The sequence below is a fragment of the Poecilia formosa genome, unplaced genomic scaffold (genome assembly GCF_000485575.1).
Source record: "Poecilia formosa unplaced genomic scaffold, Poecilia_formosa-5.1.2 Scaffold838, whole genome shotgun sequence".
Classification (NCBI taxonomy): Eukaryota; Metazoa; Chordata; class Actinopteri; order Cyprinodontiformes; family Poeciliidae; genus Poecilia; species Poecilia formosa.
Window position 1 is genome coordinate 2,364 of NW_006800777.1, and position 18,138 is coordinate 20,501.

Genomic DNA, 18,138 nt, shown 5'->3' on the forward strand with positions numbered 1-18,138 from the left:
GATCTAGCTGTTTCAAACTGGAACCAGGTCTAAATCTTATGTTTCGTGATCATCATCCATTGATAAAAGGGCTTATACAATGTAACTTATACTTACATTGTATAAATTTATTCATACTAAATAGATTTTGCAGAGTGAGTTAAGTTTCAACTTCATCAAATAATGCAACAATGCAATGCTGTTGTAATTTTTTATTTGAAATGACAACATTTTACACTGTGTTTTTTTTTCTCCAAAAAAAGAAAAAAAAATGGAATCATTGGGCTGAAGTTGATATTTATTTTATGCTGTAATAGTTGCTTGCATGTACTTATAAGTCTACAACTATTGCATAGTTTTCCTATTTAACTTTTAGTTTGAAATGTTTTTTCTTTAATTTATTTCTCTGCAATCTGCTGTTTCTCCTCTAAACAAAATATAAATTATATGCACAATAATGTCAAGCGTAGGCATTTATTGCGCAAGTTTAGTGGTAAAATGGGATGTAATTGATGCAGATGTCAGGCTGCAGGCTCTCGAAGGTGCAGTCAGACGTTGCCATGGCACAGCCGCCACAGTGGCACCTCAACGCAACTGGGTAGGTGACGACAGGGTCAACTCCAGGCAAACAGTCAGAAAACTCAAATGTCTTGTAGTACAATTCCCCATATGTGCACACATGCTGATATGCTTTGCTAAACAGTATCTTCCTGTTGGGATCCTGGAAACAAGCAAATGGAAAAACAGGTTCTTGTGCTACACTGAGATTTTCAAAAATGGGTCATGGAAAGTTGGTGGAAGTGATGTCCCAGTTTATGAAGTCAACTCAAACCAATTAAAAAATCTTTCTGACTGAACACTGTTTCTCTATGACAGTCTCATGATGGTCCTGACATGCTAACACCTTGATTTCCAGGCAGCAGAGAAGAGGCTTCACAGCAGCATGGCCTGAAAGACACAATCAGCTGTTGGCAAGCACCTCTAATCTAAATCATTCTCCTTTGCTCCTCTTTTAATCATTACCTAGCGTTCTGCCCTTCATTTGTAAAAGCCTCATTTCAATTATTTTAAGATCTGGGTCATAATCTATGTAGGACCAAAACTGACATAATAAGAAATAAAAGCATAAATATATATTTAGTTTTTCCTTGTCCTTACACATGAGTTTCCATCAAGAAATGTGTATATTTTCTTTTTCATTTCCCCTAAAAATGCGCTTTCATCAAAAAAAGAAAATATTTTGTTTTGTCTTATTCTTATACATGCCCTCGTTCTTTTGTCAATGCCTCCTCTCCTGTTTTTACTTTTCCGTGTGCATCTTCATGTTAATGACGAGAGCTGCCTTCTATGTCCAGCTCCTCTACTATTGGCCAATAGAGCTTTGGAACAAACATCCCTGCGTCAGAAGTTGTGGGGCGTTTACGTCTTGCGCACTCTCTCGGTGCTACCTTTACAAGCCACAATCCAAATCAAACTTTATCCAGATTAGCTTTAAGTTGGATATTGGATATTCCACTATCCGCTGAGCAAGCAGCATTTAGCTCAAGGTTGATCCGATTTATGAATGCTAATTTCGGCCAGCCGTTCTCTAGCTCCCTCCTCATCGCTCGGAGGTTCACTTAGAGACTGTCAACAAATTTCCGAACCAAACACTCCTGTCAAACAAATGGAAAAAAGAACTGAATTTATAAACAAATGTTAATAAATGTTTTGCCTTGTGACCAACTGGCAAAAAAGTGGTAATTCATGCTTTTACATGACACAGACTACCCTCTAATAAAATGTCAAGTTATATTCAATATTTTAAATAATTGTAATATTAAATAATATAATGTTTTCTTCAATAGCTTCCATATTTTGTGCCACATTGACTAGAAATCAATGTGTAATTGTTGTACTAAACTGTATATATGAGGCACATGCATTTTTATTCCATTTTGACTAAATTTTTATTTTTGTTACCTATTTTTTTTAGTTTACATGTAGTATTTATCTTCGATAGCTTCCAGGTCAAGAGACCTATTGAGTCAAAATCAGTGTGAAAGTGTTCTACCAGTCTGTACAGATGAGGTACACTCATTTCCCCCCATTTTAGATGTTTTTTTTGTTTTGTTTTTGTTTTGTTTTTTTGTTGTGTTTTTTCTTTTTTTTTCTTTTTTACATTATTTTATATTTATAAAAATATGATTGGTGTTTAATAGCTCACATGTGACCCACTGGCAATCAATCAAATTTCATTTTTATATCACAATTCAGCAGCAAGGCTGCTGAAAGTGCTTTACATAATCAAAAAACACAAAGTTATGTGTCATGTAACAAATAATCAACAATAAAAACATAACATTAAGACGTTAAATTTGTAAATTGATAACATTTCAAATCCAACTCTAAACTGGTGGGTTTTTAGTTGAGATTTAAAAGAAGTCAGTTTCAGCTGTTTTACAGTTTTCTGGAAGTTTGTTCGATTTGTGGTGCAGAGAAGCTGCATGCTGCTTCTCCTTGTTTGGTTCTGGTTCTGGGGATGCAGAGCAGAACCAGAACCTGAGGGGTCTGGAAGGTTGGTACAACAACAGCAGATCTTTAATGTATTGTCAGAGTCCATCACTAGATATAGATCTACAGCTCTTGATCTATAATTCTAGATTGTCCCTCTTTAGGTTCAAAGATAACTTCAGATTTGTTTCTGTTCAGTTACAGAAAGTTTTGACACATTTATCTGTTTTAAGCATCTATTTAATTTCACACTGATTTTGACCTAATAGGTAGCAAGACCTAGAAGCTATTGAAGAGAAATACTAAATTTAACCTAAAAAAAAAAAAAATAGGTAACAAAAATAAAAAAGGTAAAATGGTAAATGGTAAAATGTGCCTCATAAATACAGTTGAGAACAACAAATACACACTTATTTCTAATCAATGTGGCACACAATATGGAAGCTATTGGAGAAAATGTTATATTATTTAATATGAAGATTATTTAAAATATTGAATATGACTTAACATTTTAATAGAGGGTAATGTGTGTCATGTAAAAGCATGAATTACCACTTCTTTTTGCAAGTTGGTTGCAAGGGAAGACATTTCTTAACATTTGTTTGACAGGAGTATTTGGTTCGGAAATTTGTTGACAGTCCCTAAGTGAACCTCCAAGCAATGAGGAGGGAGCTAGAGAAGGCTGACCGAAATTATCGTTCATAAATCGGATCAATCTTTCACTAAGCGCCGCTTGCTCAGTGGATATTGGAATATCCAATATCCAACTCGAAACTAACTTCACTGCAGTCGGTAACACAATAAAACCACCGGGATAAAGTTTGTTTTGGACTGTTGCCTGTAAAGATGGCACCAAGCGACTGCGTGAGACATAAGCGCCCCGCAACGTCTGACACAGTGACGTTTGTTCCAAAGCTCTATTGGCCAATAGTAGAGGAGCTGGACATAGAAGGCAGCTCTCCTCATTAACATGAAGATGCACAAATTGAAATTACAAACACAAATTCTCATAATGGAAACAAGCCAAGTCTGAAAAAAACTCACGTTTTGGTAAAAAGTGCAGACAAAGGATTTCGCCCTGTTTTAACGCAAATGCAGCTGTTGCCATGTTTTACACCACCAAACTAAACTGCCTACTCTAAAAGCTTTTTGAGCTACATCTCATGATTATAAATGACATTTCAAAAAAGTTCTAAGTCATGGAAAACGTCAGAAAGCCCACGATGAAACTGAAAGTCACCTTCTAATGATGTTTGAATTTATCAGCGGAAGGATTATCTGCAGCATCTTTACACAGTTGAACAAAAATGATTCACTCTCCACTGATAGCAAATTTTTTTCTCAATGTCACCTGAGAAGAAATGTAGTTGTTATGAAAGAAAAGCAGGACTTGTTCAGCATGAATAATAGTTGCTAACAGCTGTAGTCTCTTAAAGCAACATTGTCTCTGTGATCAAATTGCTCAAAATGCATTGATAACATCATTTCTGTTTTTAAAATGAACCTAATTCATTTTAAGGCAAAAACAATAAAACCATGACTTGTTTTCATGAAAAATCCAGGACTTGTATAGATTTGCAACTTTACAAATTTAACTCATTTGGTTCTAAGTTGTTTGTGTCCAACTTATTCTATTCTTTTTATATTGTTTTAAAGTTTAAACATCTAAAAACAAACCACCAAAATACTTCCACTTCCATAGTCAGTACAGTATGCACTGACTGTAACATACTGTACATTCAGTGCATGTTTTGTGCTAGAGCAGTGTTTCTCAACATTTTTTGGGCAAGCGCCCCCCTATCCTTTATCCAGGTCCCTCACCGTCACCCACCAAAGAATTTGTAGGCTACTTTGCACTGACTATTATTTTATTATTAATATTACTATCACTATTGTAGATGTTTTGATTTTTATGTTTGTTCTGTATTTATCATGAATAGAAATTACTTTCACAGGTGTCTACAAAAAATGCAATGGTCATTCAACTTAAAATCGGTAGGCCTAATAGCAGCCAAACAGAGTGGGAAACATATTCTTATTCTGTGCCATTTTGTAGTTGTTAAATATTACACAAAATGAGCAGATAAAAGATGTACAACAATGTCAGTTTAAACTTTGATCTATTTGCAAAACGACTGAGCTCTGCAACATTAAAACATGGATAGAACTGTAATTAATCATAGCTCTTCTCTTCAGTGTTTCTGTCGGTTTTTGGTGGTGCAGTTTTGTGCTGCCTTCAGGAGAATGGGACATCATATTATCATCTATAAAATTTCACCCACATGGCATTTACTGTGCAAACCAGAGCTTTCAGTGGAAAAACAAAAGTTCCAGGTCGTTTTAATGCCATACAGAATCATGGATTATATCTTTATATAGACATGTCTATTGATTTATAGATTAATAGTTTGACTGGACAGAAATTACAAAGAACAAATCTGGTTGTTAATCAAATCCTAATGAGTCAAAATGAAAGTGTCATGGAGTCATCAGCCTCATGACATTAACACTGACATGAAAAATAATATTGAAGAAACTAGAAAATTCCTGAAGAAATTTAAATGGGGCCTGCATGGGGCCTGCAGAAGTGTGCCCATCGCTTTGGACCTAGCATTTTACCCACAGCTCACACAGCTGGATTTGCCCTTGGAAGTATCAGAAACACATCCGTGCAGGTCTGACATGTTTGACTTGGTTCACCACCAGAGCGCAATAACAGAAACACTTGCCAGGTCCATCACCATAGTGCTATAGCTGACCGGGTTCACCACTACAATACAATGGCTGAACCCCATGCACAGTGAAATTCAGTCCGAGACTGACGACTATAAGCTTCGCACATGTGGTGCTCACTCACGACCCAAAATAAAAACATGAAGACAGTGGGTAATTGCTTATTTCTAAAAAATTTTCAATCGTCATACTAAGGATTTTAATTCACACTCAAAAATTCAGAGAAATAATAATTTTATGTAAGCAAAATATGAATAGTCACAGGAAATATGTATTCTTCCACAATGCATTGTGAGAACTGTCTCTGCGCCTGTTTGTGGCACTACTCATTGCCTCTGTCTGTCCCCAAACAGAGGCAATGAGTAGTGTCATTGCCTCTGTCTGTCCCCAGACAGAGGCAATGAGTAGTGCTGTGGTAATTAACAATCTGCACCTGTCAGACAGTATGCTGGAGACAGAGTTTCTATACTTGTGAGATACCCAGCGTCAGTCTCAAGGACCCTGACAAAAAAACCATAAGCCCTAGAAAAATTTTGAAAACATTTTACAGGAGCAGGAATGTGTATCTATGTCATGACCGACTTTTAGACCAATAGGGTGATATTTGTGCCTGTGAGGGGGAGTTAAAAAGAGTTTTAGAGTCAGACCTCCACTGTGCTGTGTGTGCTTCAGAGAGAAAGATTACTGATTCTGTGAGACACTCAGCCTCGATTTTTCTCGTTTTTATCAATTTATGTCGTCATTTTTACTCAGAATCCCACTAAAAGTAATAGATCCCTTCTCGGGATCAAGCTGAACGTTTTGATACCACTTTTGTAGGGGTGCACGCAGAGGTACGGGCCGCGTTAACGGTGACGGAAGAAAAATATATAATCTATAATAATGAGACATAATGAGACATGTAGAACGATAGGTGCCTGCCATGCAATGTATGGAGGCACCGTTCTCCCTATGCATTGCTATGGCAGGCCCCAATAAATAATAAAGAGATAGCTTGTTGGGTGTAGAACAGTAGGTTCCTGCCAGGCATTGCATAGCAGGCCCCAGTAAATATATCAAATCTAATTAAAAACATAAATAAGTGATAAGTTCGTTGTAAGTAAGTAAGTTTCTAGTCTGAATTTTCTGTATTTACTACTAACAGCTGTTGTATATACAAATATAATTAAAAACTGATTAGGTGCTATAATTAATCTGCATGTACCTCAGAAAGTTTCACCCCTGAAGCAGTTGATTACTATTAGACACAGTATTTTTTCAATAATAAGAAAAATGTTCAGCTTTATAAACAAACACTCTACCAAGCAGTGTCTTCTGCCAAGTTTGATAAATATACAGTCTTAACTTGTGTACATTAAAGTTGGGAAAAAAACAATGAAACATAATTCTTGTTTTTACAAAATAACCTAAGTTGTATGTTGAATCATCATTTCATTCTGGAAGTAGATTGGTATAATTAAAAATCCCCAAAGTTCTGAAAGGAAATACAAAACTGGATATCAGTTTATTGTCTCAGAAAGAATGGAGCCCTCTTTTAATTTGTGGTTTACCCAACCTGTACCAACTTAAGATGAAATCCTTTCATGGATCTCCACAACAGTCTCTCCAAACAGTAAATGAGCAGGCTTGAAACTCTTCCATTTCATTTCAATTTCTAGCAGGCACGTTGAAGAGGGGGGAAGAGTGGCTGAGGGGCCTTGAGCCCCTGCCCCTTTTATCCTTGATGTCCCTAGTACCCTTTTTCCCCCCAATTTTTTTATTTTTATTTTTTACTTGTTTTATCTGTATGTCAGAAGGCCTGCTTTGCCCCATCAACAATAATATTTAGCTAAATAAAATAAATTAGTCTGGCTGCCCTCAGTGTAACAATGACTGAGGATTCTCAGTTTCTCTGCTCCATGTTGTTCAGACACCGGGCCCATGGTGAGTAGGAGGGGGGCGGATCTGCGTCCTCTATCAAATTATTAAATTATTTGTTTTCAACATACACTTGTTTGTGAATAAAAAAAATATGTCTGATGTTGAAGTAAAAAACTCTTTCTATTTATATTTTTGTAATTGTCCTCGCAATAGCGAGGGAAAAAAACGCCTCCCCCCCAATCACAGAAATGGTTCGGCTGCAGAGAAAACTTCGGTAACACTTTATTTGAAGGGGGGTGAATAAGACTGTCATGGCACTTTCATAAACATGACATAACACCTGTCGTGAACATGAATAAGCCTTCATGAATATTTATGACTGTTGTCATAAAGCGTCATTCGGTAAATTATGACACTTTTAATACAAAGTTGACATTATTCAAAATGTCTTGACATTAACCAAAACATCATTACTGATATAAATTTGTTATAAAAGTATTACTGATTGCACTTTAAAAATTAGGTAACTTTATGTTATTAAAGGTAAAGTTTAATCAGTAATGATTAAATGAAATCTGTATTGCAGAACCTCAACTGTTAAAGGAATATTGGGGTCATGGCATTTGGAGTTCACAAAATATCACAACCATCAGCGAAAATACTGTACAAATAATCTGAACCGCAGCTAAAGCCAAACATGCCACAATTCAAGAAATCAAAATATCCCCAAAGCATTGGCAACTGCATAGGGAGTACCGGGGTACTCCAGGTCAATTCCAGAGATGCGCATCGCAGCTGCTGTTCATGCAGCGCCGGCCCAAGGTAATATGGGGCCTTAGACAGAATCATGATTTAGGCTCCCTGGCATCCTCCTAAGAACCTCAGCATCACTAACAGTGTTTAAATATAGATTTAGTGAATTCTGTGAGAGGGGGCCCAGGTTAATTGACTGAGTTTAAAATCCATCACTGATTATTGGTTATTATTTGCTCTGATGTATTTGTGAACAAACCCAACTCAAGCACAAAGATTACACCATATTGTAGCTATGGTAACACAACAATCAAACTATCAAGATGATTCTTTAAACTTTTACAAAGTAAACATCCTAATTAAATTCTAAATGTACTTTTTTTCTCCCCGTTGAATGACATTTAATAAAAATTTAATAACATTGTCATTCTCAATAAATGAATGCCACAGGTTTAGATCTATTCAACCATTTATCCCTATAAATGGTTGAATTTATAGGGATAAATGAACGGCCCCTACCAGCAGCTACTGAGTTTTCTTTGCCTTGATATCTCTCAGCCTTACAATTCTAGATCTCAGAGGTGCTAATATCAAAAAATGATGTAGAATTAACCCCTTTGAGCTTTTTTTATCTTTAGAGCAATATGCAGCCAAGTTGTTATAGAGGTTAAATAGATATTATTAGGGCTTATTTAGTAAAATGGCAGGAAATTTGCTTATTTCATAACTTCATAACCAGTGACCTTTTCTCCTCTGGTCTGTTTAACAGTTACAGTCTGAGATCAACACAGCCCTCCAGCTCTGTCAGCAGCGGAAACAGCAATATTACACCTGTTGGGGAAAATATACTACATTTGCTTTGCATTGCCCCCACATGACGACAAAGATACAGTATGAGCTGATTAAATATTAAATTCTTATGGGTTATTGCTATATTTGTGTTGGTGTTTTAAGATCTTGTTCAGTGAGCCCCTTTTTAACTTTGAGCCCCTACCTCTCCAAAGGTCTCTGCATGGCCTTGATTTCCAGTTTTTTGTTTTGAACGCCACCACCCACCTTGGTGGTGCAGTGTCCACTGCAGATGGTCGTTTCCACTCTGTGGCAGCGAGAGCAGCCTCTCTTCTCTAGAGATATTGTCTGGTTGATGAGTTGGCAGCGTGGAAGCTGGAAGGCTGCTGCTAACAGAAAAAAGGTCACACTCACTCACTCATCACAGATTCCTGTTTGTGCTTTTGGCATCAAACATGACATTACATTAATGATATTACATGACATTAAAAGTGTATGTAATGACTGTTCTAGAAATCTTCATTTCAGAATACCCAGGAATGTTTTGGCCACCTTGAACATTCCTCCAAATGCAATGAGAATCTTTAAGATTCTTTAAGATTTTACTTATTAGTAATTTCAAACCATCTTCTCATTAGATTTAAAAATAAATCTAAAGTTGAACTTTAAGTGTTTTTTTTTCTCATTTAGATTTATAATACATTGCAGTTAATGTTAACAAATGTATTGTTGTCTTTATCTTCAGTCTTTTGAATTCACAGTAACATCCATCATCATAGTGAATCTGATTGACCAAAATTTAACTTCAGCTGTCCTGGTGGGATTTTCCTACATGTTACAGTAACCTGAATTCTCCATGTGACCACGTTAATCCTTTTATCCAAAGAAGACCAGCCCTGCATAAATATACAAAATCTTCAGGGAGAATGAGACAGTCTGATGACAACGCACAAAGGTGTGTTTGACAAAAAACAAACAAACAAGCAAACAAAACAACAATAACAAACAGATCACAACACCCAATGAGTGTTACCCACTGTGTAACATGGTGGTTGCATCATAATGTGGGGTTAGATCATGATGAAGCCGGTCAGTTTTTGATTCTAGTGAGTTGTATGCAAATCAACAAAAGAATAACTTTATGAAAGGGAATTCAAAGTTCTGGAATGTCCTAAACTGTCTTAGAAAAACTGTGTCTTCAGTCAGAGCTGCCTGGATTTTTGTGTTTTGTATGTCATCATTAAAACCATCATCATTATTGCATTGAACCTGAGTCCTCCGCTTCCATCCTCCCCATTCTACAAACGCACTTCATCACAGAAGGACCCAACCAAACAGAGGTGAGGATCGCAGTCTGTAAGGACTAGACATGGATACAGACTGAGAGAGGTGAATCCAGCAGCAGTTGGAGTAGGCCCAGAAGGATTTATATGAGGATGTTGAGATCTTGCCTTCTCCACTGCTGGAGAATTAACCCCTTGATTATTGGTTATTATAATCAGATTGATCAGATTATGATCAATTGAAGAACGTGTTGCTCACCCCTCAACAGGACTACTTCACCCCTTCAACAATCACTATGATGGCTCCCACTGATGTTTCAAAAATGATGGTCCATCAGAACATCATTTTTTATTTAGTTTCAGAAGAGGATTTTTGTCTACTCTGTGAACAGTTTAAAAATTACTCTTGTATGTTAGAAACAGTTTTTGAGCTCTACGACTCATTCGTTCAGAAAAAACAATCCACCACACCCACACCCTCCTCGTCTTCATCTGCTCCAGCTTCCATATCTCTTGCAGTGAAGGTCTCAGTGTCCCATGCTGAAGTAGTATCACCTGCCGCCCCAGTAAGTGGGTTCTCCGCCCCTTCTCCCAGTGACTCCATGGCTCCTTCCAGTGACTCCCTGGCTCCTCCCATCGGCCCCTCGATGGGGCCGATGGGAGGCCCCATCGAGGGGCCTCCCATCGATGGAGGCCCCTCCATCGATGGGAGGGGCCTCTGAGGCAGTCTGAAAAGGCGGTTTTCAGACTGCCTTTTCAGAAGGCAGTCTGAAAACCGGTTCCAGCCGGTTTTCAGACTGCCTTCCAAGGCCCGGGCTCCTCCATGGGTCCTCCTCCTGCGCTGCCTCTGGCCCCACCTCTGTGGGTATGCCTCCTGCACCACTGCCATCCTCCAGACCCGCTTCCATGGGTCCGCCTCCTTCATTGCCGCCCACCAGACTCCTTGCGGTAGGCCCCACTCTGACCCACTTATTTGAGACTGAGTTTATTTTGTTTTGTTTTCCTTGTGTTTTTTCTTTAACTTTGGCCCCCCGTTCAGTGCCCAAAAATCCAAAAACACAAAACAACCCAACCATGGTGGGTGGAAACCCACCATGGTTGGGTTGTTTTGTGTTTTTGGATTTTTCTGTTTTGGGGAGCCGGCCTTGGAGGGGGAATACTGTAAGGATTTGGTTTTTCTGTGTATTAATTTAGGTTTCTGTGTTCAGTTGAGTCTCTCTGTTGTCCCGTCTACCCCTTGATTGCTCCCAGCTGTGTTTCGTGTTCCCTGATTACCCCTTGTGTATTTAATCCCACCTGTGTTCTCTGTTCCTTGTCGGGTCCCATACTGTCATTTGTCGTGTCAGCCTGTGTGTCCCCAGTGCACGGTTTTTGTTATTTCAATTGCTACTAGTTCTGAGCTCCTAGCCTTCTGCTCACCTGTGCTGCCTTGATTTTTGTATTTTATATGTCATCATTAAACCATCATCATTATTGCATTGAACATGGGTCCTCCACTTCAATAATTTTGAATTTGAATGTGGACAAATAGCCTTATTGTCTGAGAGATTTGGAAAACTTTGGTAGAGTGAACAAATATTATCTAGACATAGGAGGATGATAGACTTCCATAAAACAAGACTGAATGTTGGAAATGAATAAAAGTTGTTGAAAAGACGTTAGTCTAAGGGTGTGAAAATGTTGCAAGATATTTATGTCTGACAGCTGCAGCTCATACAGAAAGCTGCTGCTGGCTCTCTCACTAAAACGAGGAAGATAGAGCACATTATTCCAGCTCTAAAGTCCTTACACTGGTTCCCTGTATCTCAGAGAATAGACTTTAAAATATTGTTAGTTTATAAATCACTGAACGGTTTAGTACCACAATACATTAAAGATCTGCTATTGTTGTATCAACCTTCCAGACCTCTCAGGTCTTCTTGTTCTGGTTCTGCTCTGCATCCCCAGAACCAGAACCAAACATGGAGAAGCAGCATTCAGCTTCTATGCACCACAAATCTTGAACAAACTTCCAGAAAACTGCAAAACTGCTGAAACACTGTGTGCCTTTAAATGTAGACTAGAAACCCACCTGTTTAGAGTTGCCTTTGAAACATAATCAATTAAAAAATTTAATGATGGTACTTGACTACATGTAATCCTTTGATTGTTGATTACATATTGGATGACTTTGAGTTTTTTGTGTTTTTATGACGTAAAGAACTTTGAAATGACTTATTGCTAAAATGTGCTATACAAATAAAATTTGATTGATTGATTATGATTTTTTTTTGTTATTATTCCAAATGTGTTTGTTTTTCAGTTGAATTGTACAGGATATGTGTTTCATTGCATGTAGAAAAAGTTTGGAACTAATTTCTTACGTCATAAAAACCTAGCATTTTAACAGAGATGTGTACATTTTTGAAGGCTATATCCATCACATATTCTCTCATAGTGTCTTAACCTAAACGTCAGAAACCTAAACGTAAACCTAAACCTAAAACATTTTGTGTTCTACCTGCTATTAAAAATCATCATTTAGCTAAATAATTTGTTGAAATATAAGTCATTATAATGTTCTTGTTGTATAAAACTAGTATTATAATTATTATAAAGATTACCTGTTGGGGCCAGGGAACAAATGAATAAAGAGGCTCCCAGAAACAAACACACCGTCAGTGAGAACTTCACTCTCTTATCCTGAGCCATTATCCTGAAAGAAAAAACAAAGTGAGGATTTATTTTTTAATGTTTTCACCATCTCATTTTATGTATTAAACAATGTCTTAGTAAAATATTAATGTATATTTTTGACCCTTTACTTTCTGGAAGTACTGGGTTTAGTAACAGATGTACAAATAATTTAAAACAAAGTCCATACCTCATCATAAAATTTAACTTGGCATTCTCTTTTTGCCACTTCTTCACATTGAGAATTAATAGACATTAATGTAAATCGCCCAGCTAAGAATAGCAGCACAGACTTACCTCCTGGGTGTCTTCAGGCAGTGTGATGGGGAAAACGATCCTGTTCTGATTTTATACAGCAGAGATGAGCTTATTGGATCAACTCTGATTTCCTGATTTTGGTACAAGGACGAAATGTTTTTAAAATCTTTGTTCATCCCAGGGATCAACCTCTCATTGAATCATTTCTACATCCTGGTACACCAAGTATCAGGATTAAGAGCTGGGCCTCACTCAAGGTCACTAGGACTATAGCAGAGCCCCTAAGGCTTCAGTTCAACCTGATGTCGATATGAAACAACATGACGCCAAGCTATACATTTAGTAAAACTAACAAGAGTTTGGCTTTTTATACCAGATAAGCATTTAAAATTTTTTATGTCATTGAGAAGTTGATTTATTTCAGCAGTTTAATTGAAAAAGTGGGTAGAGTTCCCAAAAAAATAAGTTCAACATAATTTTACTCAAATAAAAGTAAAAAGTATCCATCCAAGAAACTACTTAAGTAAGAGTAAAATATTTGGTAAAAAGGGTACTTAAGAAATGAGTAGCTGATCCAAACATGAATCATTTAATCTTTAAAAATCATCAGGCGGACCAAAAATATAAAGCTACGTGGAGATCTTGCTATTTTAAGAACTAAAAGGATCATTTTAGTTTATTAGTAATATTAGAAATTGTGGAGTACACCCTATTTAGATCAATATTATTATCTGATTCCATTTCTGGAATCAGATAATAATGGAAATGGAATCAGAATTACAATTAGAATAACTACGAACTTAGAATCTAGAAATACTTAACAGGAACATCACCGCTTAGTTTATATTACTTTTAGCCCAGAAAAGGATTTAGCTCTCTTTCTTATTTTTTGTCTTTCCTATGGTTTGTTATTTTGTTTGTATTTCCTTTTAATTAATGTACAGCACTTTGAATTGCCTTGTTGCTGAAAATGTGCTATATAAATAAAATTAACTTACCTTACCTTACCTCACCTTACCTTACCTTAAAATGAAAATAAGTCTCTTAAACAACATAACAAAATAAGAAAATAGGCAAAATATATCTTTTTTCAAAATCAGTTTCTTTCAAAATAAAATTTATGAAACTGTCGTCTGGCATATCCGTACCTAAGCTTAAGTAGGAATGCTTCAAAGGAACGTAGGTCCACTAACTACTATGGCACAAACATTGCCCTCTTAACGGCGTTTATTGATCTGTTGGAGACAATATGCCGATTTTTGTCCCTTGTAGGGTAGCGATTAGGTTTTCCTAATTTTCACCCACGCGAACCGGGTTCGCGTGGGTGAAATTTGAATTCTCCCGCTATGGGGAATTCAAATTTTCCGTTCCAGTTTACCCTGATCACATTTTATAACAAACGTGCATGAGATAAATTGATTTTATGATACTGCACACATAGTTATAGTATTCATAATCATAATTTCATAAACTTTAAAAACATTACACAACTGCTACTTTCGCTGCGATATGAAATGATGTTATGTTGGAAAAGAACAGGATGTAGACAGTAATGGCAATGGTTAATCACCTGGCGAGTTAATCCTCTTTTATCTTGAAACGATCGCCCTGACATGCTTCCCGTTTGGCTTTGTCAACTTTAGATTTTGATCCTCTTGTTCAGAGCGTCCTGACAGGATGAGTGCGTTTGGAATTGGTTTTAAATAACACATTACACGGGTAATGTGTTATTTAAGTTCTTTAAACTTTCCGCCTGAGGTTAGTCTTTATTACAAAAAAAGAATGTCTATGCGGGTGAATGAAAAAATACAGATTTTCTGTTTTCACTAGATTTTACAGAGCTATTATTTTCATACTTAAAATAGGAATATGAAATAAAGATTTTTGTCATTTTTTGTGTTTAGGATTGTATGTAACAAATAGAAAAGTAGATCGAGAGAGAAAACGTTATTTTATTGTTCAGGATTCAAATGCACTTTTTACATTTATATGAAATACACATTTATTCCTAAACATCTAATATTGTTTAAGTTTTTATGAACACCTTGAATCGACCAAAGATGCAATCAAATAAGCATTAACTAGTAGTTGTTTATTAAAATTACAGAAAATATAACAGATTTGTACGTGAACAATAACAGGAGCAGAGCGTCTATGGAGCAGAACGTGACGTGGTGACCAAATGCGTCCGACGCTGTTTAACAGTCGGGTCCGGAACTAAGTATTCTCTGTATACTTGTTGTTCGACGGCTATGAAGAATGGCCGGACAACCTGGCGCATGCGCAAAAGCAGCGCAGTTACTAAAATTACCGTTCCCACCAAATCAACTTCCGAGAAGGAGAGCGAGGCTGGACAGTGATGGCAGGAGAAAAAGGGGCAGGCCAGGAAAAGGTCGGAGCTCGTGTTCCTTTTTACTGGAGAAACAATGGCTTCGTAGCTTCCAGTTTTCACGAGGGTTATCAGTTGTCAACACCATTGGCTGTTTTTAAATGTTATCTATTCTTATTTCATTCACTTTCTGTCTCGGTAATATTCTGTATGTATTAATTATAAACTTAAAAGCAAACGGCATTGATAGCTAAGCTGAAACAACGCCAAAGGGGTCAGAAACACGCAAAGTTACACAAGTATGATAACCTTCATCACTTCACCTTGTTACTCCTTAAAGAGACATACACGGATCTTTTAAAAGTAACACTACATCATTTTACTCGCATTACATTTACGCGGTCATCTTTCATAAGGGTTCTTAGAGTTAATGCGGAGCTGAAGTCACAGACTCGGTTTAATTTACATTAATAACAGCTCCGGCGTTTGAAAAGTATGATCCTCAGTTTGCATTGAAAGCGGTGGAAAGTTGTTTCGTTTGTAATAATTTAATTTATGGCATGAAAAGTTCAAGAAATAATCGTTGGATAATGTTTTGCGTTTTTTATGATTAGAATAAATGTCATGTTTTCCCTATTAAAATAGCAAAAGCTTACTTTTACTCATCTTGAAGTAGATGGAACCTGGTTTTATCAGACGAAAGCGCCAAAATTGAGTTGGATTATCACAATAATGTCTTTACTTGTATCTGTAAAATATTAATCAGATAGCTGGATTTTATCCAAACTGCTGTTGTTGCTAGAATCCTGATAGTTCTCAAACCACGGCACTGCCTCTTCTTCATATGTCAAAGACTGAATTTTAACACACTAAATGGTCTTGACCCAAAATGTGAAAACATGATTGTTTACAGCAGCTTTAGTTTGAAGAACCTGATTGATATGGCGTTTGGAACCCTTTGTTTTCTTTAATGTCTCTATGTATTTTATTTATTACTTTATTCTTTAATCTTCTTTGCTTTATTTATGACTTTTGTACAGTTAAACTTCTTTTGCTGTCGTCTTACGTTTCATGAATGACTTCTTTAGACAGCAATGCTTACTTTGCTGATATTTGCCTACTCCTTTAGGTAAGGCTTAGAGTGTCATTGATTTTCAGAGCTTCCTGTGTCATTCTTCAGGGTTTTAAGCTGTTGGGGATCCTGGATGTCCAGAGGACACCGTGTGCCAGAGACGCCATCCTGCATGGAGCTGGAGGCTCAGTAGCTGCTGGCATGCTTTTCTTTCTTTCCACCAGTAAGTCTCAAGTTAAAATTGGGTTTTCATTTTCCTAAGCATCATCTGTTGCTTGTTTTTAATAATGCTCATTCAGTTTATTATTAGAGAAAACAGATTTGGGATTACAATCATTGAATTGATCCACTGATTCAGACTTAAATGCACTATGACTGTAAAGTCCTATATATATGTATACTTGTATATATATAATATATAAATCTGGCACCTCGTGACGCCCAGCGGCTCGTCTCTATAGCAAACAGAATCAAAACGACAGACTGCTGCCTTTGTGGGAAGGTTTTATTTCTGTTGGCTTGGAAGTCTCTCTAAAGTTTCTGCTACTGGGGGAAGTGGTCTGTTAAAGCAGAAGTTTTCAGAAGGGATATATATATATATATATCAGTGACGTGCGGTGAGGTTCTTTGCTGGTGAGGCACTGACTTACGACTTATACCAGTATGTTATTGGACGTATGGAAATTTTGCGCAGGCATACAACGCTGGGGGGCAAAAAGACTAATCTTTTACATCTCATCCATAGCCACGTTAACTCAGTGAAACTTAGAAATGTAGGTATTAATTTCGTGCTATGATCCACAGCAAAGTGAAAGAGCGAGAAAGCACGTTCTCGCTCTGTATTAGCCAAGCTACACGCAGACTCGTTGCCATAGCAACTGACAACAATGCCACTTCATGTTTTAGGATTTAACACCAAAAAACATTAAAGAATTTTGCACACAGAACAGAACATTCAGTCTGTTATTGTAGTATGTTTTAGGCTTAATGTTTTATTAATAAATACTTGCTGTGGTAGATTAGCTACCGCTTCTACTTTACTGAATTATTTAGACATACAAACGCACATTTCATTAAAAAAACTAAATAAAAACATGTTATTGCTGTCTTACCTTTACTTATCAATGAAATCCATGCACTGCTAATTCTGCACAAAAATATCCATTCATCCAAAGCCAAGTCTATCCTCAGCATGTCTTTTCTACTCCATTTGAGAATCATCAAACTGTCTCGAAGCAAAACTTTCAGCTCCGGTGTTGGTTTTCCTTTACTTATTATCTCATTCTTCAATTGAAAATCCACTTTAGAAAACTGTTTAAGTGTAGAAATGTAGTCTTTCATGTTGATGTCGGAAGAGAGAAGAAAACAAATATATCGCTGTACTTTACTTTTTTACTGTATGGCTAGCTCACTTTGTTTTACTCTACAGTTGTGGAGTCACAATATCTGGGATCATGAGCGCCCCAAGCGATGAGGCAAGAGAACTGCCTGCCTCACTTCGAGTCTGTTCTCTGCCGTTTCTGTTTGCTCCTCCCCACACAAAACACGTTATACACACAGTTGGTGACAAAAAACACTGTACATTATATACATTAGCTAAATTATGGAAAATCAGTCCATATATTAAATGTTTTTTAGCCATTTTATTGCCGGCGTACAGACAGGACGAACATGCTCCCATAGAATGGCAGCCAGTGCAGTTAGTGAGAGGTTGCCAGGTGAGGCTGAGCTCGCTGCTGCCTCACCGGCTTCGCTTCTGAGCATTTGAATGGAAAAATGCAAAAATCCAGCGATTTTGAAGAAAAAATAATCAGAATTGGTTAAACTAAGTAAGCTAAGGGTGAAAATAGCAATATAAATGATTTTATTATTTATTTTCCATGCTGCCCCCTGACTGCACGTCACTCATACACATA

The 18,138-nt window shown here is 37.0% G+C and overlaps 2 protein-coding genes across 4 annotated transcripts in view; one reads left to right on the forward strand and one right to left on the reverse strand.

Moving 5' to 3' along the window:
- Nucleotides 1–276: 276 nt before the first annotated feature.
- Nucleotides 277–14,451, reverse strand: LOC103131795 (gonadotropin subunit beta-2-like). 3 transcript variants are annotated; one of them, XM_007543522.2, is made up of 5 exons: nt 14,392–14,451; nt 12,861–12,952; nt 12,494–12,585; nt 8,875–8,996; nt 277–700 (listed from the first exon to the last, which is right to left on the reverse strand). In XM_007543522.2, the coding sequence occupies exons 1-5, from the start codon at nt 14,434–14,436 to the stop codon at nt 467–469; spliced, it is 585 nt and encodes a 194-aa protein (XP_007543584.1). In that variant the 5' UTR covers nt 14,437–14,451; the 3' UTR covers nt 277–466. The 3 variants fall into 3 exon arrangements, with proteins under 3 accessions (XP_007543584.1, XP_016522399.1, XP_016522400.1); XM_016666913.1 differs by lacking the exon at nt 14,392–14,451 and having other exon boundaries at nt 8,875–8,993; nt 12,861–13,012; XM_016666914.1 differs by lacking the exon at nt 14,392–14,451 and having other exon boundaries at nt 517–700; nt 8,813–8,996; nt 12,861–13,012.
- Nucleotides 14,452–15,056: 605 nt separating this feature from the next.
- Nucleotides 15,057–18,138, forward strand: part of cox20 (cytochrome c oxidase assembly factor COX20) — a 9,013-nt gene continuing 5,931 nt past the window's right edge. The window contains exons 1-2 of the mRNA XM_007543525.2: nt 15,057–15,213; nt 16,331–16,445. Coding sequence (XP_007543587.1) covers nt 15,181–15,213; nt 16,331–16,445 — 148 coding nt within the window. The 5' untranslated portion in view covers nt 15,057–15,180. The remainder of the gene's footprint in view (nt 15,214–16,330; nt 16,446–18,138) is intronic.

Bases quoted from the DNA above. Each gene is read 5' to 3' on its own strand.
- LOC103131795 (XM_007543522.2), bottom strand. From the start codon at position 14,436: ATGTCAGGGCGATCGTTTCAAGATAAAAGAGGATTAACTCGCCAG. The intron at 12,586-12,860 runs GTAAGTCTGTGC...TTTTTCTTTCAG, and splicing joins TGCCTGAAGACACCCAGGAG to GATAATGGCTCAGGATAAGA. The intron at 8,997-12,493 runs GTAATCTTTATA...TTTTTCTGTTAG, and splicing joins TTGTTCCCTGGCCCCAACAG to CAGCAGCCTTCCAGCTTCCA.